At 42.8% G+C, this 22,078-nt stretch overlaps 1 protein-coding gene across 4 annotated transcripts; it reads right to left on the reverse strand.

The window, feature by feature from the left end:
- Positions 1-9: 9 nt before the first annotated feature.
- OPTN (optineurin) lies at positions 10-16,854 on the reverse strand. Of its 4 annotated transcripts, none has more exons than XM_064656488.1 (14): positions 16,723-16,854; positions 15,862-16,041; positions 13,948-14,150; positions 11,673-11,828; positions 10,495-10,571; positions 8,321-8,452; positions 7,130-7,211; positions 5,465-5,580; positions 4,648-4,797; positions 3,606-3,699; positions 2,777-2,935; positions 1,948-2,078; positions 1,122-1,198; positions 10-970 (listed from the first exon to the last, which is right to left on the reverse strand). In XM_064656488.1, exons 2-14 carry the CDS (start codon positions 16,025-16,027, stop codon positions 849-851), a joined length of 1,665 nt encoding a protein of 554 aa, XP_064512558.1. In that variant the 5' UTR covers positions 16,028-16,041; positions 16,723-16,854; the 3' UTR covers positions 10-848. The 4 variants fall into 4 exon arrangements, with proteins under 4 accessions (XP_064512558.1, XP_064512556.1, XP_064512557.1 ...); XM_064656486.1 differs by having other exon boundaries at positions 1,122-1,201; XM_064656487.1 differs by having other exon boundaries at positions 8,321-8,455.
- Between the last annotated feature and the right edge of the window lie 5,224 nt (positions 16,855-22,078).

Raw genomic sequence — 22,078 nt, forward strand, 5'->3', positions numbered from 1 at the left:
AGGCATAGATAATTTTATAATTGTTATAGATTTATTTTGGGATATGAAAATCCATTATAATTTTTTAAATTAGGATACATCCATCTCAGTGTTTTCTACCACAATACTGTACAGGTTCAAATTATTTTATTATAATAAACAAAAGTCAAGACAACACCTTAAAAATTAAGAGTTCTATAAAACCAAGTGACTTGAGTACATCAGGAGCTACATGTATCAGACCTAAATGATCTGTTTTAAACCTTACCCACATCTGGCTAAAGCAAGAAGTTACATAAGCCATCAAAAATTTAACATCAGATTAGTATGGTCACAAGGGCAGCAATAAAACTGCCATCTGGAGAAAGAGCAGGGTTCACTTCAAATGCTCAATGAATACAGCACTACTCCATTTTGCTGAAAGCTTCTCAAATGCTTTTTCATGTATTACTTTCCTGGTATATAATATATGAGAGAGAAACAGGCTCACTGTTCTTAGAGTTGATCAGCAAATATCCCATCGCTCTTCTGACTTCAGTGAGTCAGCTTCGTTCTGCAGGGCAGCCATAGGGCAGAGCACTTCAGGGGAATGTTCCTGAAAGGTTTCATAGCAGCAGACACACTGTGAGATCTGTAGCACTTCCATGTTGTTAACCTATGAAAATTCTTTCGCTAAAGCAGATTACAACAAGATTAGTGACTACAGGGCAGGGGAAGAGTTTTACTGTTTTCCCACTGAGTTAAGGAGAAAACCCCCGAAAACCTCCTTCATAGGATGTAGAATTGAGCATTATTTGAGCAAGAAGTAAAAAAAACCCAAAGTATTTTGCAGGTGAAATTCCAGAAGACGAAGAAATGGAGGGCAGCACTCAATTAATGCAGTCCATAACGTGAATCTGCAGTGTGTCCAAATCAGGTAAAATTTCTTCACATTTGGGACATGAATATATTGAGATATTCCGCTGCTCTGGCCAGTCTTGACTACCAGTTCCTGCAAGCAGAGAAGATAAATGATTACCTGTTATATTATCTGATTTTGCTCTCTCCAGCTACCCAGGGAGGCTGCCTGCAGCCAAGCAAAGCTGGTTTAACCTGAACACAGCAGGGCTTGGCCCGTGAATTGGAGAAAGTGCTCTCAGTACCTCTTTGGACAAGGTGAGGTGAGTGTTCCCGATCCGGCACTCTGGCTCCGTGGCGATTCTGCATCTCTGCCAAAGAGCTTCTGTGGAGAATAAACAAGGTAAGGCCTCTGAAAATAGACTCATGTCAGCTGGTCGTGCATTTAGTTCACAACTGCTGCTCAGAAACAGGGTCTAGAAATGTTGCTGCTTTGTGAGATCATGCCAGGGTCCGGCTGAAATCAGGGTCACGCAACTGATATCAGCAGGATGTGGACAGCCACACACCTAGGGATCTAGGGCACACTCCTCTGGAAAACTCTGAGGACCTCAGCTATTCAGGGCAAACTGCAAATTTGATTAAAGCAGAAAAGCAAGTTACATCAGAAAAAGGGCTCCGTATACAGGTAATGTTAAATGTAACTTGATTCAAGTATCACAGTACTTGAAACAGTGTATTCACTTACCACTGCCACCTCCAGAAGCAGCAGATATCCCTGGCACACAAGCAGCAAGATTAGCTGCAGATTCACTGCTAAAATTGAGGCCAGAACCCAAGAAACTCACATGAATCAGCAGCGAGAATTTAGCAAGCACGAATCATCCTAGAGTGAAAACTTGCTAAGGCACCCAACTAAGAACTAACACACCTTACAGAGATTCTACTAAAAAATTAAAATAAGAAGTCTGACAATTAATTCTTCTCCTCTTTTAAAATTCAAATTAAGCAAGAAATGTCTGCAAAGTTATTTGCCTTTCTACTGAGATGCTATCAAGACAATGTTGGTCAACTCCAGTACACAGAGTAACAGGACAGTCCAAAGGCAGCTCAGCCAAAGTCCATTCTCACCGGCCAAGATCTTCAAGGTTTTGCTGCTCCTTTAGCAGGTATGCCAGCTGGACAGCCAACTGCTCCTTCTCCTCATGGATCTTCTCTCTTGCTGCCCTCTCAGCATGGAAATCAGAACAATAAACCTCCATCTGATCAGAGAAATGAAATCATGCTGAGAATTTGTAACTTTGACTGAACCATATTCATATATGACAAAATCACAAAACTGTGTCATAGCCTGCATATACTCAAGACATAGCATATACTCAAGACACCCACACGCTGCAAAGCCAAGACCTGCACTACTCACAAGGTGAAGAAGACTCAACAGTTTCTGGATTCTGTACAAGACACTTCAAGTGTCTTACCTGGGGACACTGCTATTGCCTCTGCTGTACAGAGGCAGAAACGAGGCACAGACAAGCAGTGAAGACGTGATTCAACCAATGACACTGACAAATCTGTAGCACAGCCAGTGGAACCGGGCCAAGGTGCCAGTTCTGTGCCTTAAATGTGAAGCAACCCCTTTTCAGTCACTGTTAACACATGCTGGTTTGAGTGAAATCATCCTAAAACATGTGCAGTGATTCTTAAGCCAGTGGTTTTAGATACACATCTATTCCCAAATTCTGTTTGTTGTGCCAGACTCTAGCATACAGTTCCTCTTACAGAGACCTAGGATATGGTGATAAAGGCTCTGCAGGTACCTGCAAGGCAAGCCAAGTAAGGGAATTATGCTTTGGAGTTGAGGAAATGTATTCAGTATTCCAGAGTAAGCCATCAAATACCTCTTGGTTTCTGAATATTGGGTGGGGGAAGTAGCCAGTTTCTGAAGAAGAGTTGATACCTGAGCACGGAGCACAGACATAGTTTCAAGGTCCTCCTCTTGCTTAGCAATTATCTGCTTCATTTCATCTATCTGGAGCTGCTTTGCAGCAAGAGCTTGTTCTGCCAACTCCACCTTTGCTTTCAGTTGTTCCACCACAGCTTTATCCACTCTGTCCAGCTGCAAAGAAGAACTCATTATGAGATGAACTCCGAATATGACCCTGCTTGAAGTGCAAGTTTGCTTCTTCCTTCTCCTGCCCTTGAAAAACTTCCAATTTTGGTCATCAAAGGAACTTGGACTAAGACATCAGTGGTGAGTGATATTTTATCTTAAAGATTAGTTATGAGCTTTCAAATTGCATTGTATCAAGTTAAAATAGAACTCCCTAATGGACACTGCAAAGGCTATTTTTTCCTAGTTTCCAAAATTTTACAGAAGAATCTGGCACTTCCATGGAGATTCAGTTATGAACAAGACCCCACTGTGGCAGGCATTCTATTGAAGAATACAAAAATGTTTAGAGATCTACCTTCCTACACTTATAGACAATGCTGCAGGAACACTGATGTGCCTTTGTCTATCACTGCTCTCTAAGGACTGGACTATGTACTGCACTGCAGGTTAGACCTTACCTGGAAAACACCATGGAAGTTACTGATATGTGGATAAAGTTTTCTCTAACTGACAGCACAGGATCTGTGTTTATCACAGCAGTTCTGCTATGGTGCGTGTTATTATGTAGAAGGGATGACAACTGGTTCCTGCCCAAATTTGATCCTGGATAGATTCTCCCATCCCTTCCCGCTCCTCTCTAATAAGTTATGATTTCTTCTTGTGATGAGTTTACCTCTTTGAGTTTCATTTCATCAATTTGTTTCATTGCCTCAGTGAGCTGAGGAAGAAGTTTGCTATATGAGTCCTGCAGGCTATTGTATCTTGCCCTGTTTATGACAAAAAAAGAGGTGAAAGTTTGAAAAACTTAATTCTTTGAAATCTATATAATGTTAGAACTTAGAAAAAAGCCACCCCAGCTCCTTGCAAATCAATCTGCATTTCTGATGACAAAAAAATCACAATCCATGTCTCAACATCTTTCTTCCAATGAACTGTGAGCTCCTCTATCTGTGGATTGAGTGTGAACGTACGTCCTTACTGATCATCTGCCTTTTGTATTGAAGAATCCATCACCCAGTATTTTTAAATTCTGTTCAAAATGTAACACCTCTCTTGGGAAGGCATCCAAGTCTTGACTCAGAGTGCAGGAGAAGACAAACTAGACACAGACTCCAGAGATAAGGAGCAGCTTCTCCAGCAGCTGAAGACATGTCCTTCAGGAAGTTCAGCCTCTCTGAACAGCTTGGACTGACACTTTCACACTCCTTACACAGATGCACATGAAAGGGAGGGGGTAGCCAAGGCGAACAGTGAGTTTCTCTACTTCAGCTTCACTGCACACTTCCCTCTCCTACTGCAAACATATTGTAGTAACCACAGACCTTTTCATTAATGTCATTTTCCCAGCACTGTCATCACCTGACTTGTCCCTGCCCTCCAAGATGTGTCCCCATTTACCCCTGCTAGTGAGTGGCACAGCTGTTGTCACTCCTCTGCTTCCTCTTCTTGTATGTTATACCCTGTTCTATTCCACCTTCGACTTTGTGATTAAAGATGAAAGTCTGAGCTGACAGCTCAAGTATTCCTAAGTGAGGGGTTCAGTAGATGAAAGACTACAGTCTTCTAGTTCATAGGCTACAAACATAACATGGTTTCAAAGGCTGCAGAACACAACTGCAGTATTTCCAATTCAATTCTCCTTTGGCCAGGCTCCCTTGGACTTCCCTTCCTCACTGGCAACACCTTCCTGGAATACAAAACCAAGTCACACTCACTTTTCTTCATGTGTCTTGGCTTGTTCCAGCTTGACCTCTGACTGCATGCTCTCCACCTGAAGTTCCAGCTTCTTGACAGTGTATATTAGCTGCTGCTTCTCCTCCAATTCTGATGCAGCAGCCAAGCTTTTTCTTTCCAGTGCTTGGCACCTGACAGAACAAGGAAAACAGGTTGATCTCTCCTGTTTTGGGTTTGGCGCACTAAGCATATAGCAAAAAGAATCCTTGAGTGGTTCACTTTAAAGGCTTATTTTGATGAGGAACATGGAAAGACAAAGATCAATCTGTACACAACCAGCAGAAAACAAAGATATTGAAACCAACAGTTACTTTCTTACTACTATAAATCTCAAAAGCCTATAATTTGACAGAAAACTAAGCAACTAAAGTGAGAGTCTTGTAACCACTTTTATAACCTACACAACTGGTCTTCAAAAGTCAAGATAGTTCATGTGAAAAAGGTCATAACCAGGTCCCTTGGCTTCTTCCCCTAACGCTAGAACAGGGATTGATTATGTGAAGTGGTGAACAGGAAAAGATTTGCCTTTACATCATAAAAGGTTAAAACCCAAATCTTAAATTTCAAGGCACTGAGGTTCTATTTGTGGAACTAGGTTGGCAGCTCAGATTTTCTGACAATTGCTGTATTTCTGTACTTTCATCTCCACTTACAAAGCAAGACCAATCTTTTACAGTATTTCTATGACACAGACATTTAAGTTGATATTTGTAGAGCTGGTGAGCTTCCCAAGGTGGGTGTTTTCTTACAAATATGTACTGAGTGCCACGACAGAACTTTTGTTCTTCTGAACCTTACTTTTCTTGAAGCTTCTTCTGAATCAATTCTGCTTCTTTTAACTTCTCATGGGCTTCCTGAAGCTCCTTAAACAGAGCACAAACTTGCAAATTCAGGGCTTCTACTTCACTGCCAACCTTTTAGAGAAAAAATAAGGAAAATTTCATATGGACAATTCAAGATAGCAAAGCTGCAGGCTAAGAGATCTAAGCAGGAAGTTATCAATCTTTCTCTAGAGAAAACAGACTAAGTCAGTCTGCACCATTACACTCTACACTCAGTAATAAAGCCCCATCTACAAGGCTTCACAATTATTCCTAAATATGGCAGAACCCCATTTTGACTTAACCCTTTCATAAATTTCAGGTAACTCAAAGACCTCCCAGGGAGGGCAGAGTGGTAACTGCAGTGGTGCTTTCAAATGACTAATCTCTGGAGACCTGGCTGAGTGTCCAGCTGCTGTCTGGCAGAGGATGAGCTCTAGCCTCTTCTCCCCCAGCCACTCTACAAACAGAGACAAAACAGGTTTGAAAAACTTCTTCCTCTCTCCCAGGATGTCTTCGAATGCAGAGCCCTCAAAAATAGCCCACACTGCAGACCCCCCATAGTTCCAATAAAGATCTATGTTTTACAACAGGGGCAGGTAACACGAGCTGTGCTGAGCAGAGCCTCTGCAGAACCCCAGCAGCACACATGGAATCAGCTGCCATCACAAGCACATGAGTGCTGACCTCAGTATCAGCACTTCCATGAGGAGCATTTGGCTCAGGCTGTAACTCAGGCAAAGCTGAGATAAGAACACTGAAAAGAACTAACTGAGACATCATTTGCTTTCCCTAGAAAGGGCATCTCTTGGCCTGACTGCAAACTGGTCTCATTTAACCAATCCAGCCCTGGCCTAAAATACTTGTCTTGGCCTTCAGAAGAGCACAGATCTCCAGCAGATCCCACAGCATATACCACCTCAGATAACCCAGTCTACCTCATATATAAGCACCCTTAGTTGCCTGTATTATGCAGTTGCACTGAACTAGAATGGATTCCATGGCTATGGGACATTGCACGCTCACCTCACGCAGAGAGGTTACAGCTGCAGGCACATATATTTCGGTGTCTGACTCTGGAGCTGAATCTCAACTCCAACATCCTTTCAAACCCTTACTTTATAACATGAGGACTGAGGCTTTGCCTGAAACTTTGTCTCAATCCAAGACAGTTATGCCCCCCCCCATTGCAATACATCCCACTAAAAACACAAAAAACCCTAAACCAGGTGCCATATGAGCTCCATATTTAAAGTCTATTTTAAAGTATGCTGTCATAGGATTCTGATCCAAAAGCTGACCTAGGCAGCAGCCAGGAAATTCACCCAGTCTGGACAATTTCTGGAGCTAGAAGTGTCTGCATCTCTCTCTGTTTGCTGGGCATGGCCAGGGTAATGAGGTATACCCACAGTTATGCCATGCCTCCTTAATTCTTAGTCATCAATCTCACCCCTCTGGCTGGTATAATTTGGAACCACCTCTAAGCTACATATTGGAGAGTTCAAAGTCCACTTCCATTCCCTGTGCAAGATAATTGCCCCTTGCTCCCTGAATGCAAGTGGAACTCTAGGCCCTGAGGCTGCTGACCTCAACAAATCAGCTGCACACTGTTAAATCTTGGCTCAGGAGGACAGGTACTTACAGCCTCTGAAGTCTCTTCTTCCTGTTCAGTTTGTGTCCCACTGTCCAGGCAGTTGCTGGTTTCCTTCTCCAGCTTTGACAGTCTGGAAAACAGAAGGAATCAACAATGATGTATTTGGCCTATGTTTAAGGTGAGATTGTGACTATTCAAGGATTTCATGCATGTGATGTACTCTCTAACATCACAGCCATAGATGCTAGGCAGAATGGAAAGCAAAGACATGCAGGAAAGTCTGCACAACCATGGGAGTTCCTGAAGAACACAGGACACTGAGCATGTACAGTTAATTTAAATGGATGTGTAAGTCTGCAGGTGTAGTGAAGGACATTGACATTCAGTCCAAAGGGATCAATCTTTGGTACAGTCCAGAACTGCCAATCCTTTGGAAATGGGTCAGTCTTTTTGCTGAATCCAGTGATCAACATTGCCTCTCTTTTCCTGTGGTATTTTCAGAGGCTAAGGTTTCTAAGAATCACTTGGTTATGGCTCATTACCTCTTCTAGGAAGACCACATAGAATCAATTACTGTGACACCAACCTTTCATAACAGATCATGTCCAGGAAGTCTTACTCTCTCTATGAAGTGGGGATCTGGAACAGCTACTGCCTGGGCAATTTGTCACCCCTGAGCAGTTGTGCTGCTATAACAGACAGACCCTCATACAGATCTCACTGTGAAAACTTCCTCTCTTAAACAAGTTTGGAATTAAACTTACTTTAGACATTTCTAAGGAGCTTTTGCAAGCTCACACACACCAAATGCAGTCTGCCAGTATCACGAAGAGGACTGTGATCCCTGTTTTAGATATAGTGATGATTCATACAAAACCAAATAACTATGGAGAAATGAGTGGAGAGAATATCCTCAACTAGTCATCATATAATTCTGACATAACCTGGGGAAAGTTCAAACTCAAGAGGCAATGAGTAAATTTTTCTTGAACTGTGACACTATAGAAAATAAAAATAAAACAGAAATTCTTTTGCTCATGTAAGTTTATCTTTTTGCTCATGTGGTTTATCACTATAAGAACTACCACAACATTAAGTTATTACTGTTGAGTGCTCAGGAAATTCCTCACCTGAGTCACATTGTTATTTTAAACCTGTCTCTGATCAGCCAGAGGTTTGGTAACTGCAATAGCCCTGAAAGAAAACAGCTTTAAATGTTACAGTGCACCTACTTCATACCTCTCTCTGTGATCCTGCAGCTCCTTCTCAAGTTTTTCTCTCTTCTGAGTTTCATTTCTAAGGGAGCACAGCAGCTGGCTCACAGTTAGCTCCTCGGACTCCAAATTCTTAGATTCATCTGCAGATTTGCTCCTGCTTCAAACCAAACCAGATATAAATAACAACAGCCACAACTTTACCAGAGCATTCCCTTATCCCTGGGATCCAATTTGAGATGCCACCATTTCACAGAGTGATGAAAACCAGTGCTCTGAGGAAAGGGCTCATTCCCAATTCCCAAGAACCAAGACCACCAGCCACAGCCCCTGTGTGTGCAAATAAAGGACTCAGACAGTCACCTTCCAGCTGAGGGAACAATTTAGTATTTAGCAAGGAAAGCAAAAGCAGTCACGACAATACAAACCCGAAAGCACTTATTCTGACCTATTTTGCAGCTCTTTCTGCAAAGTGCTGCTGTCCATTCCTAGAAATAACATCTTTTTCCTCAATAAAACATGGAATGTTTCTTATCTCTGTCTCGCTCCCTTTCAGGAAAAGAAAGCATCTTCCACTAAAAATGGTCATCAGAAATCACCTTCTTTCTCAGAGGTCTCTTCAATGTTTCACCTCCCTCACATCCTATAGCTCTTTTCAAAATGACATTATGCTACTGTAAAGTGAACCAGAACAAACACAAACCTCTGAAAAATAGCGTAGGTGATAAAACACTATTACCTCCATTTTTATGTCCATCTAGACAGAAAGTCAAAATCCCCCAACTATATGGTAAGATAGGCAGGATATACACCCTGTACATTTTAGCAGCTCAGCTGTAAAACAGCGTGGGGTTAACACTTTGCTTTTGTAGTTCACAACAGAAAGCAAAGCAGAGTCTTCTCTGTGCTCCTGAGAGCTGGAAATCTTTGGTGAGCAAAATTCAATACCCCAAAGAAAGTGTTCAGCCAGGATATTTTAAGTAAATAACTTTTATCAGGGGCTTTTTAGTGCAGTTCTACTCTTACAGAAATAAACCCGTCCTGGGTGGATCGCATTTCTCTGAAGGTGTTAACAGCACCAATCTAAGGTTTCAGTGCTGGACAAAGACACGTGGTGACACTGGAAATATTTTAAGAGGTATGTATACTCCCTGTTCTTGTAGATGTGGGCCAGATACTCATCCAAAGGTAAGCAAGTCCCACAGGGAATGTGTTCTCATAGTAAATGTTCTCACAAGCCACTACTAACAACAAGCTTCATACTTGCAGCCTGGGCTGTGGTCAGCAGCTCTCTCAGTTTCATCCACAACTGTAATAACACCTTTTTTTCCCTTCCCCCTTCAACTTCTTAACTGCATGCTGAGGGCCAAATTTCTTTGTCATTACACTGTTCTTCCTTGCTGATGTAAGGAGTGACAACTTGCGCATGGAGCACAGCTTTCTGGCCTGCTGTGTCCTTAGCATTTTCCATATCCTTCCCATTCAAAAGCAAAGGCACAAACTAAGTACAAGAGATCAGCCAAAACCAACTGGCTGCTAAACTGGGCAGTATCCAAAACGGAAAGTTTAACAGTATCAGATGTCTGTGTCCACAAGGAGTAAAGGTTCAGCCAGGGGCAAGAAAGTCCCTTGTTTCCTGGAGCTGATACAAAGATCAAATTTTGAGAAGTAACCTAAACAGAATGCTGGTATCCTAAGCCTGGTAATCTGAAAAGCAAGGACTCTTACACTGTCAGCCTACCCCATTGTGATACACTTCATACCAAGCACACACAAACAGGACAGACAGGTTCAGATCTGAAAGACTGCAAGACCTCTGACTCTTACCAACATCAGTATAATTGGGTAGAGCACAGATACTCTTAGATGGTCTCCAAAGGCTAGGAAGGAGTCCCTGCAGCCTCTATCTTTATCTTTTCTGTTTGGCCTTCCTAAAAAGCCCAAAGAGTTGGCAAGTCAGCATGTCCATAAATGCCTGGCCAACTGCCTCTTGTCAGCTAGTGAAAACTGGGAGGAAAAAATGTCAGTGAATTGAGGGTCTTTCCAATATTGCAGGAAGACTACTGCAATGGAGGGATGCAAAATCACAGAAAAATAGAATATTCTAGTGCATCCCTCATTGAAAGAAGTTCCCTCACACTGACAACAAAACATATTGGAGAAGTCTGAACCACACGCATTACACGGGAACCTACGTACATGTAGACAGCAACATTCCCGGTTGTTTCACCACCATTCTCTTGATGTTCCTTTGCAGTTCTGTTTATTTCTCCTTCCTAGGAAAGAAAAAAGCACTATTAGCTTGGTATTTGGACTAAGCAGGGCAGAGCTCTATTTGTTTGAGTTAAGGAAGGAAGAAAAACAGTGAAAATTACTATCATAGCAATACAGATAAATAAAAAACAAAACTCCTACAGATCATCTTCATGTTTGGAAATTCTTCACTTCAAATACTTCACATGCCTTTCCCTGTATCTCTTCTGGACTGATTAGAGAAGAGACACAATAATGAGATTTGCCCTTCTCCTTTCATCAGCAACTTCCATGGCCACTCTCCCCTATAAAGATGACTGGGCACCACACAGCCAACATCACTGTAGGTGATTTAAATCTAAGTCTAAAAATCATTCTGCTGCCTTCTAAAAGAACCACTCTTCTTTCCCACTACAAACCTCACTCCTTGATCTTTGTAGCCCAAAGGAGAATCCTTCCAGAAAAAAAAAAAAAAAAAAAGGAGAATGCACCCCTGTCAGAAAAATCTGAAGTTTTTTCTGACAACAAATTTTAATTAAATTCATCTAACTTCTTGTTGCATGTTTCCTTTCCAGAAAGGGGATGTGGGGGTTATAGGGATAGCAGAGGCTTGCATTTTCACATTTCACAGTTTGCCTGTGAAGATTTTTCAGAAACAATAGTAGAAAAAGTACATTTTTGTGCCTCTAGGGAATACTCTACAGTTTTGCACTTAGTTTTGTTTGCCTGCATCCCTACATGTCTGCCAGCAGAGAGACCCATTCTCAAAAGAAAATGCCCCCGTCTATGCACAGGTATTGCCCCTTAACAAAACACAGTACTGATGTTCCCAGAAATTCCAACTAAGACAAGACTTAACATTTTTAACTACTCTGAAGTAATTTGATGGACCGTGTTGTTTTTTCCAGAGAATATTTTTAGTGCAATAGAGGCTACCTATGAAATTAATTTACTTTGAGCATTAAAGTGGAAGGACAAAAAAAAATTCCAAGTCCTTTATCACTACATCTTGTAATACACAGGTGCTCCACGGCAGGCAATCTAAGAAAACCAAGGAATCATGGAATCGTTTAGGTTGGTACCTGGCTGCAGGTTACTGTGTTCTTTTTATTCCCTTTACTTACAGTCATCCCAATCTCCACAAAGGAATCCTCTGCTGACATGTTCAGCTTGACTTGCAGTTCTGAAATGATGGCAACCAGATCTGCCTTCTCAGCCTGGAGCCGCTGCACCTGGGATTTCAGGTTCCTCACTTCCTTCTCGAGAGCCACGCAGCCCTCCTGGGATAAACAAACCCTGCATCAGCCAAACAAAAGGGAACACCAGCCAAGCAGCACAGAGTCTGAACACAACGGTGTCCTGTATCCCTTCGTCTCTGTTTAGGCTTGACTGGAAAAGCCCATTGTACACATGTTTTGGTTCTCCAAACAGCAAGAAGTCTAAATTGTGAAACCGAGTTAATCCAACACTGGGCATTGTGCTTCTGGAAAACATGGGACTGGTTCTCCAAATGCACAAATAATTAGGATGTAAATTTTTCCCTAAATCTATGCCTCTCACTACCACATAAGGTATCAGTCAACATACAGAATTATTGTCCAGAATTGCTGTATTTTTTCACCCATGTCCTTATTACTCTTTTCCCAAATCTAACCAAGATTCTAGGGAGAAAAGACCCATGGGCAAGGAGCTTTACACACATCCACACACACCATTTTCAGTCTTTCCCCACCATACAACTTCTCTGTACCCCATCTCTCCCTGATTTCCTGGCCTTCACACAAAGTCCTGTATCCCTTCCACAAAGTCTCTCTTCCTCAGAGATTCTCCCCAAACTTAATTCCTCCTTCCAATAATGACTGTCTCCTTCACTTTCTTCCTATTCCCTTTCCCTGGGATCCTCAAAACCATCTCTTAAGCCTCTACATAACCAGCAAGTCCCATTTTTTTTCTCACTTTTAAATGTCTCTTGCCATTATGAACCTTTCCCTGTGAGTTTTTTTTCTTTCATTTTGTAATCTGAGCCTTCCAACTCCTGATAATGCCTTTATTACACCACATACCATCAGTGTAAATTCTGGACAATTCCTGGAGTTTGAATTACATTCTCACCTATGATTATGCCAAATCTCCAAACTCTCTATGCTGACAGTGTCTCTCACTCTACCTCCTGACTTGCTGCTGCCTATGATTTTGTGCTTATGCTGTAAGAGGATTCAGTCAAGAGTCAGCTCCAGTGAAGGAGAGAGATGTTAGATTCTTCAAGCAGGTCAGAAAACTCTGGCAATAACGTGCTTTTAGCATTCCAAGAACAAGAAGTTCTACAACAGATAAAAGGAGAATAAATCCCCTACTTCCCCTTAAAACAATATTCTAGATTTATGAAATCCTGAGTTTACCTGACAATCCTGAAACACAACTTTCAGCCTGTAAAGGTTGTGCAAGTGATACTTACACAATCACACTATTTAAACGTGACTTTCTCCCCCCTTGTAACTTCTGAGCTTATTGGTCAATTTTGACTTACATGCTGAAACATTTCTTACAGAGCTCCATAAAAAAGGCAGGAGAGGGAAAGAGAGTCTACTAGTGATTCTGTTAAGAAAAAGCCTAACACACTCATCCTTCATCAAGCAACACAGAATCCACATGGCTCCTGTAGGTACCAGGATGCATCAGTTTGTCTCTATGTGGACCTTCTTGTTAAATAACTTTTCACATGACCATGTGGGACACAAAGCAGGTTTTGTTTAAATAGGCTTTGCCACAGACGCCTTCAGCACCACCTGCAAAATGTTTCCTGGCTGCAACACAACCACCTGCAACATTAGAAATGATGTGTTACAGAGCCAAAAGTTGGACAGAGGGAGGAAGCTCAGTCAGACTCAAATGGGGCAGCAGAAGCACAGATCTAATCTGAGCTCAGTAAAAGAGCTTCCACAGAAGAAGACTGATATAATAAAAATAGATGGCATGTCATTCTTTTGTTTACTTGTCAACTTCTCCCTGGAAACACAAATACAAAAAGCAATTAAATGATCATGAGAGACAGATAATCTAACAAGCAAAGGGAGGGATAAAGTCAAGAGATATCCAAGAGTAAACAAAATAAAGAATGAAAAATTAGCAAGATATGCTGATTTTTTACTCCTTATGTCAAGAATGTTAATTATTATTGTTTATTAAATGTTAATGAAAATGTAAATTATCTCAGGTGTGGCATAATTTTCAGTTACTACACTCTGAGAGGTTTCACTTTATAAAATAAGTTACAGCTAAGGATAAAAATGGAGATGTTAACCAATCTCCAAGTTTCCCAGTGACATGAATCATAAAAGAGAGTGAACGCTCCAGACTTTCAATTCAAAAGTGTGTCAATCCAAACAATTCCTTATTTACCATTTCAGCTCCTTCTTCTTTTTCCTTTAAGCTCTGAAGTTGTTGCTGTAGTTGTTCATTTTCAATGCACTTGGCCTGCAAGCACTGCTTCGCCTCCTTAAACTTTGACTCATAAAATTCTCGTTCTTCCTTCTGCTTCTCTCTCCAGATGGAAAGTTCCTCGTATCGGTCCTTCATAGCTTGGTTATGCAACTTCATGGCTTCTAAATGGTAGCCAGAGACAAGACATTGATTCACATTAATACTCTGTCCATGAAACAGCAGATTTCCACTACACTGAGCTCAGCATTCCTCGGTATCAAATGGGTTGGCAATAATTGGGCATGAAATGTGAACCTCCTCCTCACATACCTTGAATATCAAACCAAAACTAAACGTCCCATAGTCCCTTAGCACTATAACAAATAGCATTAAATCCTCTCCTGAAATCACATGCCCACACTCTCTGACTTCTTGACTTTTCCCTAGGCCAAGAAGTACAAGTCAGAAGCATTGTTCACAAGAGGTACTTGGTATTTTGCTGCGCCTGTTATTTACATGATCAACCCAAATGAAGCTGCTGAACTGAGCTTCTGAAGCTACTGAGACTTGGCAGGGAAAACAGGCAGCCTAGACTGGTAAATTACTGCATGGAAACAGATGCTATCAAATAAAATGTCTCAAATATGCCCAACAATGCTCTACTTGAACATTTGGTTAAGGCTTGATTGCAAGCATTGAAAAAATACACCAAACAACTTAGAGCCCAGTTATTTCCTCATATGCAACAAAGTCAGTGAGTAGCATCAGTCTTACTATTACAAAATGCTTACAAGATTTGTAGGTAGAGTCAATGAAATTATTTCAGACTTGCTTTGTTTAAAGTAAACAACTCAAAGCTGGTTGCTTAAAAATATTTTATACTTATATTTTCCAGTAACTTCCATCATGTCCTGATGTCATATTATAAACAGCCCATAAATCCTTCAGGTTATGTAAATAATTGTCATCTGGAGAAGGATTCTGCAAGTTATGAGTTCCAGCCGCTGTAAATATGTCCCAGAACATTATCTTATATGATATAGAACCTTTTAGCAAAATACCAGATGTACTTCTAGAAAAAACTTTCCTCCTAGATACCCATGAGACACAGCACTCGGACCAGGTCCTAAAATGATTCAGGAAGAATTTAAACAATAATGTAAAATCAGAACACAGGAGATATGTGACTTCATGCTCTGCTGTCATATAAACAGTGAGATACCTCTGTCTTTTACACAGAAAACTCACAGATCCCTTAGGTTTTATTCCAATCATTTAAAGGAAGAAATATCTGGCACCTAAATTCCTGGGATCCAGAAACAAATCTATCTCACCTGAAAGACTCAAATTATTAGGAATTTTCAGGGAAAGCTATTAGTTTCTCCCAGATATACCCTGCCACAGCCATCACTTCTTTTTGAAGTACAGAAGGTGCAGTACCCACCCCTCCTGATGCAGCTATGACAAAATGTTAGTCTGTAATGAAGCCAACAGTCTTACCATACAAACCAAAAAAGCTTTTAGAGGTTGATGAGCAAAAAGCATATCATAGGAAGAGATTTTTCACCTCACCTCGTAAAATACACAGCGCTATACTGCTTATATATCAAATTCTAAAGCAAGTAATTGGGCTGTTCTCTCCCTACTCTTCCATACCGATTCAATTTGACGAGTCCTATCAAGCATCTTATTCATGAGTCCTATCAACTGGCCCTGCCACTTGCAGAGTCCTTTATACAGTGAATACTACCCAAGGGCAAATGGATAACCCTTGGTTATCCACCAAGGGCAAATGAGCACAGAATTCATAGTAACAACAAAAAAACCACCAACAACCCTTCAGATGAGAGTTGGGGCTTTTGCATTTCAAAACCAGCTCACACGTGCCTTCACCTTTTAACTCGTTGTTCTCAGTGATTAGTTCTTTCATCTGCTGCACCATCTCCTCTGGGGTGTAGGTACTAAGGGCAGGGGCAGCCCCACTGTCCACTCCGTTTTCCATTTTACCCTTGGGATGCTCTCCATTTTCAGCAGGACGGCCCTTCAACTTGCTGGACATCTCTGAAGCAGCTACTACAAGGTTTGGAAAGAGAAAGTTCTCAATCCCTTGCTCAATTATGAAATAATTATAATCATGCATTCACTGTACTATGACAAGCAAGGCTTTGTGTCTTGTCACAGCACACAGGCACCTTCAATCCCTCTGACCCCGTACACCAGAGTATCCATGAGCCTCCATAAAACATTAATTTCCCACGGGGCTAAAACATAGGATTCCCGAGACTGCTCTAGGGCTAACCAACCCTCCCTCAGGAGCCCATTCCTCTGGGAATGAACTGAGACCTCCTGTGTCACCCTTTCCCTCCCCAGCCCTGACAGCGCCCGGGCCCCGCCGCCCGCCCGGCCCTGACAGCGCCCCGGCGCTGCTTTTCACGCCCACATCCCATTTCCGCTGATTTTTAACTTTCATTTTCGCTTCCTTGTCTCCTTTTCCCCTTCTCCGGCATAACCCCGGAGGGGTTCCCGGGAGGCTGGGGTGCCAGACCCTGCCGCTGCCCGGGCACGGCCACCCCGTCCCCGGGCCGGTCCGGCCTCCGGGAGCCGCAAGCCGCTGTTTCCTCCGCTTGCCCTTCCTTCCTCCCTCCCTTCCCGCAGGCCCACCCCCGGATCCGCCGAGTCACCGGGCGAGCCCGGTCACAGCCACCGCCGTCCCCCCGCTCCGGGCTGGCCTCGGGGAACCCTCTGCCTGCTCACCCCTCACGACGCGCCCATGGCGGCGGCGGCCCGACTCGGCTCAGCTGACTGCCTGCCCGCCCCGCCGTCCCCGACCCCGCCTCCGCCTCCTCCTCCTCCCACTCCGAGGGGATTTCCCAGCCCCGAGCTTCCCAGTTCTTGGGCACGCGGCGTTCACTTCCCTCACGCATTCCCCCCGCGGCTACCCCCCTCACACATTCCTGAGAAGCCAGGAATTCGCCAGCCCAGCGGGAACCGGAGCAGCAAAGTCGTGTGGGGAGCATTGCCCCCCAGGGGGTAGAGCCCTGCGGGTCCACGGAAAGAGGAAGGCTGGAGTAGATGAGGGATCAGACAGCGGCAGCAAGAGGGATGATGAATCGCAAAATCATCGTATCAGTTAGGTTGGGAAAGACCTCTGAGATCATCGAGTCCAACCTGTGACCCAACACCACCTTGTCAACCAGACCGGGGCACTGAGTGCCGTGTCCAGTCTTTCCTTAAACACCTCTAGGGACGGTGATTCCACTGCCTCCCTGGGCAGCCCATTCCAATGTCTAATGACCCTTTCTGTGAAGAAATTCCTCCTAATGTCCAAACTAAACCTCCCCTGGTGAAACCTGAGGCCATTTTCTCTCATCCTGTTGTTGCTTGTCTGGGAGAAGAGCCTCATCCCCACCTGGCTGCAGCCTCCTTCCAGGGAGTTGTAGAGAGCTATAGGATCACCCCGACCCTCCTTTTTTCCAGGGTAAACACCCCCAGCTCCCTCAGCCATTCCTCATAGGACATGTGTTCCAGACCCTTTCCCAGCTCCATTGGTCTTCTCTGGACACACTCCAGCACCTCAATGTCTTTTGTAAATGGAGGGATCCAGAACTGGACACAGCACTTGAGGTGTGACCTCGTCAGTGACAAGTATGGAGGGAGGAATGGCTTCTCCAGGCATGAGGCCTAAAAGGCAGGATCAAGAGGCAGATAGGAGGCAAATGAAAGAGAATGTTGTTGCCCAGGGCATTTTAGTGATCATTGCCACAGGATCAAATCAATTAGGGGGGTGTTTGCCATGCTGTGGGGATGTAGCCCGTTAATGCCTGTCCTATGATGTGGCACCTGGCCCTTGAAGGCCTTAAATGCCAGATTCCAGGAATGGGGTTAGCTGAGGCAGTTCATCCTGCACGGTCCTAGTGCTTTATGACTGTCCTTATCAGGAAGCAGGGCAGTTCTTAAGTAATAAAGCCAACTATGATGTTTTGGTTCCTTCTTTTACAATGGGAAAAATGCTGTTGTAGCTAAAATGTCAGTTTTTCATGAGAAAAATATCAATCTTTCATTAAATTACCTCATGGCTTGAAAATAAACTATTTTGATTTGACAATATTGCTTTGCTATGTCCTAGAAGTTGTGAACTGTCTGCTGTTTAATGAAACTGAGCCTTTTCATGAACTAGTCTTCTCAGCTGCCCTCCAAGCATCGCATCCGGGGACCCCCCAGCATGAGGGAGAGAGATGCACAGTGGATGGTAGATGCTGGCGGGGAGCAGCCCTTTTACAGCTGAGGGACTTCAACATTCAAACTTCAAGAAGGGTGCAGCTTAAAAATCTCCCTAGAAATAAAACCAGCAAACATTTGCGAGCACCTACGTGGTACAGAACAGGTCTGGTAGCAGATTTATGCACGCTGAGCCTGTAATCCATATGCTTTCTCCTTACACTGCTAATGAACATAATCCGTCTCCTTGTAGGTGCGCTGAGATCTTCTCTGCTAGAGGGAGTGTGATCTCGGAGTTACTGTCATCTCCCATCACTGCATCAGTGACTGGATGTTAGACAGGAGTGTCTGGGAGTTAGAGAGGGGCGATGAAGGCATCTTCTGTGAGAATGAGGAACAGAATTACTAGCAGCTTATCATGGCTTTTTATCTGAGCTCTGAGCTAAGTTCTTGCAAACAGAAAGACCTTACTGCATGTGCAGCAAAGAAAACTGAGTTTTACTTGTCAGAGGAGTTTAAAGAGCATTTGCTATTTTATTACACTTCTGATGACTGTTTGTTCCCACAGAAATCCCGTCTGGTTTTAGTACCCAGAATTAATTTTTGGGAATAAATCTTCTTTAGACAGCAAATACCCAAGTTTTGGGGGAGTAATAAGACCTAACATCTATGTATCTCACAGTTCTTTGAGGAGGTCCAAATGCGAGAACAGTTTTTGCTTGTAGTTGTAAAACAGAGGTACATTGCCTGGAATCAGAAGTGATGTATCTGATTCTAATTGGAATGAAACACTTTGCTTTTCAAAAGCCAAAGTAAAATTAGAATCCTTGTAGGTATGGAAAGGAGAGAGATAACCAAAGTGGCCTTGTGAAAAATAAAAAAAAAAAAAAAGAGACAATTCAATTTATTGACATAAAAGGAAAAACTGCTTTTGTTTAAGGAAGATAAAAGTGTTTGCACAAAACTCCTGTTGCACATTAGCATTGTGGGAATACAATGGATAAAACAATTGTTTGGGCCCACCTGTTTTATTCAGACACTTTTTTCATCACAGTTTCTCATGTGGTGATTGTTGTTCATTCTGCACGTTATGGGTAGCACATAGGAGTGAAATGTGTGGGCTCTGTGAAGGAAAGAGATCTGTTCTAACTCTCCTGTTGAGTGGTCTGAATTGCTGGGCTGAGATAGGAGTAGCTCACCTATCTTTGCTTTATTGAACAGATAGTAAATATTTGGAGGTAAGAGGTATAAAAGTGTCCAGCTTTCCCCAGACCACTCCATAACATTTGTTTGTGAAAATAGACATTGGTCAGCTCTGGGTCTGAGGGCTCGAATTCAGTTGAGTTACTTAAGAAATTCCCTTGTGGCAGCTGAGCCATGGAAAGGGTCTTTGTGTACATACACCCTTACTCCCTAGGAAATGTGGGATAATTCAGTTTAGCTTAGTCTGAAATGATGGAGGATTGTGCTGAATTACCTTCACATGGCCCTGGGCTAACAGCTTGGAGAGTGATTTTACAGTTGTCCAGGAGCTGAATCCTGAGAATCAGCCAAAGCTGGGGCAAAGGCTTGAACTTGGGAAAGCTTTAGTACAAAGAACTATGAATATCTCTGCATATATACACACAGGGCTTATGTTTTATCCATCTCTGTATCTGTTGTGCATGTGGAACTCATGCTGCCTCTGACTCTCTTACATTGGCTTTACTCTTCCTGTCTTTCCAGTCTCAGCATTGCCCTCTTGCTCCTGACTGTTGCTGTGGTAGCTGCAGGAAACTCCCGATTTTGGCCAGGATCCCACAGATAATGTACAGACATAGCCCAAAGACTGCCTTCTCTCTCAGGACACAAGGAATATACACTACACCAGTCTGGATCGCTTCCTCTGATCAGCTCAGGTGCCTAAAGAGGCTTTGCTTTATTCTGCCACAGAGGTATCTGCAGATCTGTGGAAGAACTACTAACCTTGATTAATACCTGGGCCTCTTGCCAGCGTAAAAGCTGCAGTGTTTGCTGTGACTTCAGATTTGCTGATTCAGCTTAATTTCCAAATGACAGGTAATTTGAAAACACCATAAAGATATGTTCTTTGCAGACTTTGAGCAGATTAAGTGGGGTAGAGGGGGTATTATGAAGCACATACAACTTCTGCAGTCAGCAGTACTGTGTGATGAATGTCACCATAACCTAGAGAGAAGTAAGATGATGAAATACATTTGTCTCTTCCAACAATTAAATGCTACCATGGCCTGGACAGGGCTCAGGGGCAGGTGGTAAAATTTACATTAAGTGGCGTCAGGCTTTAGATTATCACTTACAGTAAAACAGCTACAAAGAACATCAAAGTCAGATGTATGATCTGAAAGTTTATCTGCCACTGACAGATGGTATGACATGTTAAATCAGGGATCATCATGGATTTTTGATTATCAGTCCAGTATTGAACCTCTTGCTATTGATACTGTTATTACCTTCCAAGGAAAAAATCATAAAATTAGAAGTCCAGGAAGTCAAGAGATGACAAAAATAAAACAGAAGGGAAAAAGCACCCCAAGGTCCTGTTTTCAGTCTGATAACCCTGCTGTGGGCAGGATATATGAAGGAAAGGCAGTGCCAAAGAATGTTTCAAAATAACTGCTTTTGGCCCGTTCTGCACAGTTTAATCCACTGTGTCATGTACCGCTTTCTCTCCCACATACAGCCCAATGGATAACTTCTTTTACAACTGCAATTATATAACACCCCTGTGCAATGACACAGAAGAGTAAAGAAGCTATAGCACAGCTTTTAGATGATCTAACTCAGAGCCTTCTGGTATGTAGAGAAATTGTAATGTCACAGTTTTGTTTTCCAGGTTTTTCCTTCCTCAAGTGAGTTGCAGTTTGCTTGTGCCAAGTTGCTGGAATTCCTCACCAGCGGCTCTGGTTTCTTTCTTGAAACAAACCCATTCTGTCACTGGTCAAAAATAATATCTGTAATTTTTTTCTAATAAATTTAGTGAGTTGAGTCAAACTGACAAAAATATCCTCACTTATCCTCTGTCTAGCAAGAGCAGAAAAGAACCATGAAAAGTACCTCACACTATTTCCTCTAGGTACATGGCCCTGCATTATGAGATCTGACGACAAAGTAATTTTCTGCCTGTCAGTAAGAAGCTTTGGAGTTTTTGCAGAGAAGAAGAGCAAAATGTTAGCCACAAGTCTGGTGCTTTTGTGATTTTGTCTCTGTCAGTGCAGAGGAGATGAACTGACTCATGTCTGTGGAATAACTGCCACTCACAGCACTATAGGATCCTTGTTTGGGCTGTCTTCTCCCTTTGTGACCACTCAGCAGGTACTGCTGTTGACTCAGGATGCAGTACATTTCACTCAACAGCTGCCATGCCAAAAATAAGATGGATAAATGTGCAGGAAAGCTAAAAGCCAAACTGACGACCGTCCTTATTTTCTCTTTCCAATAGATGGCACCAATTCCCTTTCCAGATCATCATCGGTTAAACAGGTCGGGAGCTCCAGAATACCACAAGAGTTTAAAAACATAGGCATCTTTGCCCTTTTCTTTTGCTCTTTCTGAGTGTGAAATTTGCACCAAGAAGGCAGCAGACTGAGAAAATGTCTGAAGCCCTTGGAATGTGGCACTGCTGCCAAGTACAGCTGTGCCAGGAAAACACAGGCAGATCAACGAGCAAACATGACCCAGGGCTCAGAGACAGGGGAGGGAGGTTTACTTTTGCCTAAGGATGGTCAAGAGTAAAAGTGGGACTATTTTAGGATATTATTGAGAAGGAATTGGAAAGCCGTGGAGAGAGGAGAATGGAACATGAGAATTCCAGGTCAGATAGAGAAGCCTTGGACAGCCAAGGAGCAATGACAATGCACCTTGTGAAGGGAGA

Source organism: Pseudopipra pipra, chromosome 5 (genome assembly GCF_036250125.1).
Source record: "Pseudopipra pipra isolate bDixPip1 chromosome 5, bDixPip1.hap1, whole genome shotgun sequence".
In the NCBI taxonomy this organism is placed as follows: Eukaryota; Metazoa; Chordata; class Aves; order Passeriformes; family Pipridae; genus Pseudopipra; species Pseudopipra pipra.

Excerpts from the sequence above, each read along its gene's own strand:
- OPTN (XM_064656485.1), bottom strand. The coding sequence starts at position 16,027 with ATGTCCAGCAAGTTGAAGGGCCGTCCTGCTGAAAATGGAGAGCATCCC. Across the intron at positions 7,212-8,320 it reads CTGCAGGATCACAGAGAGAG|ACTGTCAAAGCTGGAGAAGG; the intron begins GTATGAAGTAGG and ends TCTGTTTTCCAG. Across the intron at positions 2,936-3,605 it reads ATGAAATGAAACTCAAAGAG|CTGGACAGAGTGGATAAAGC; the intron begins GTAAACTCATCA and ends TCTTCTTTGCAG.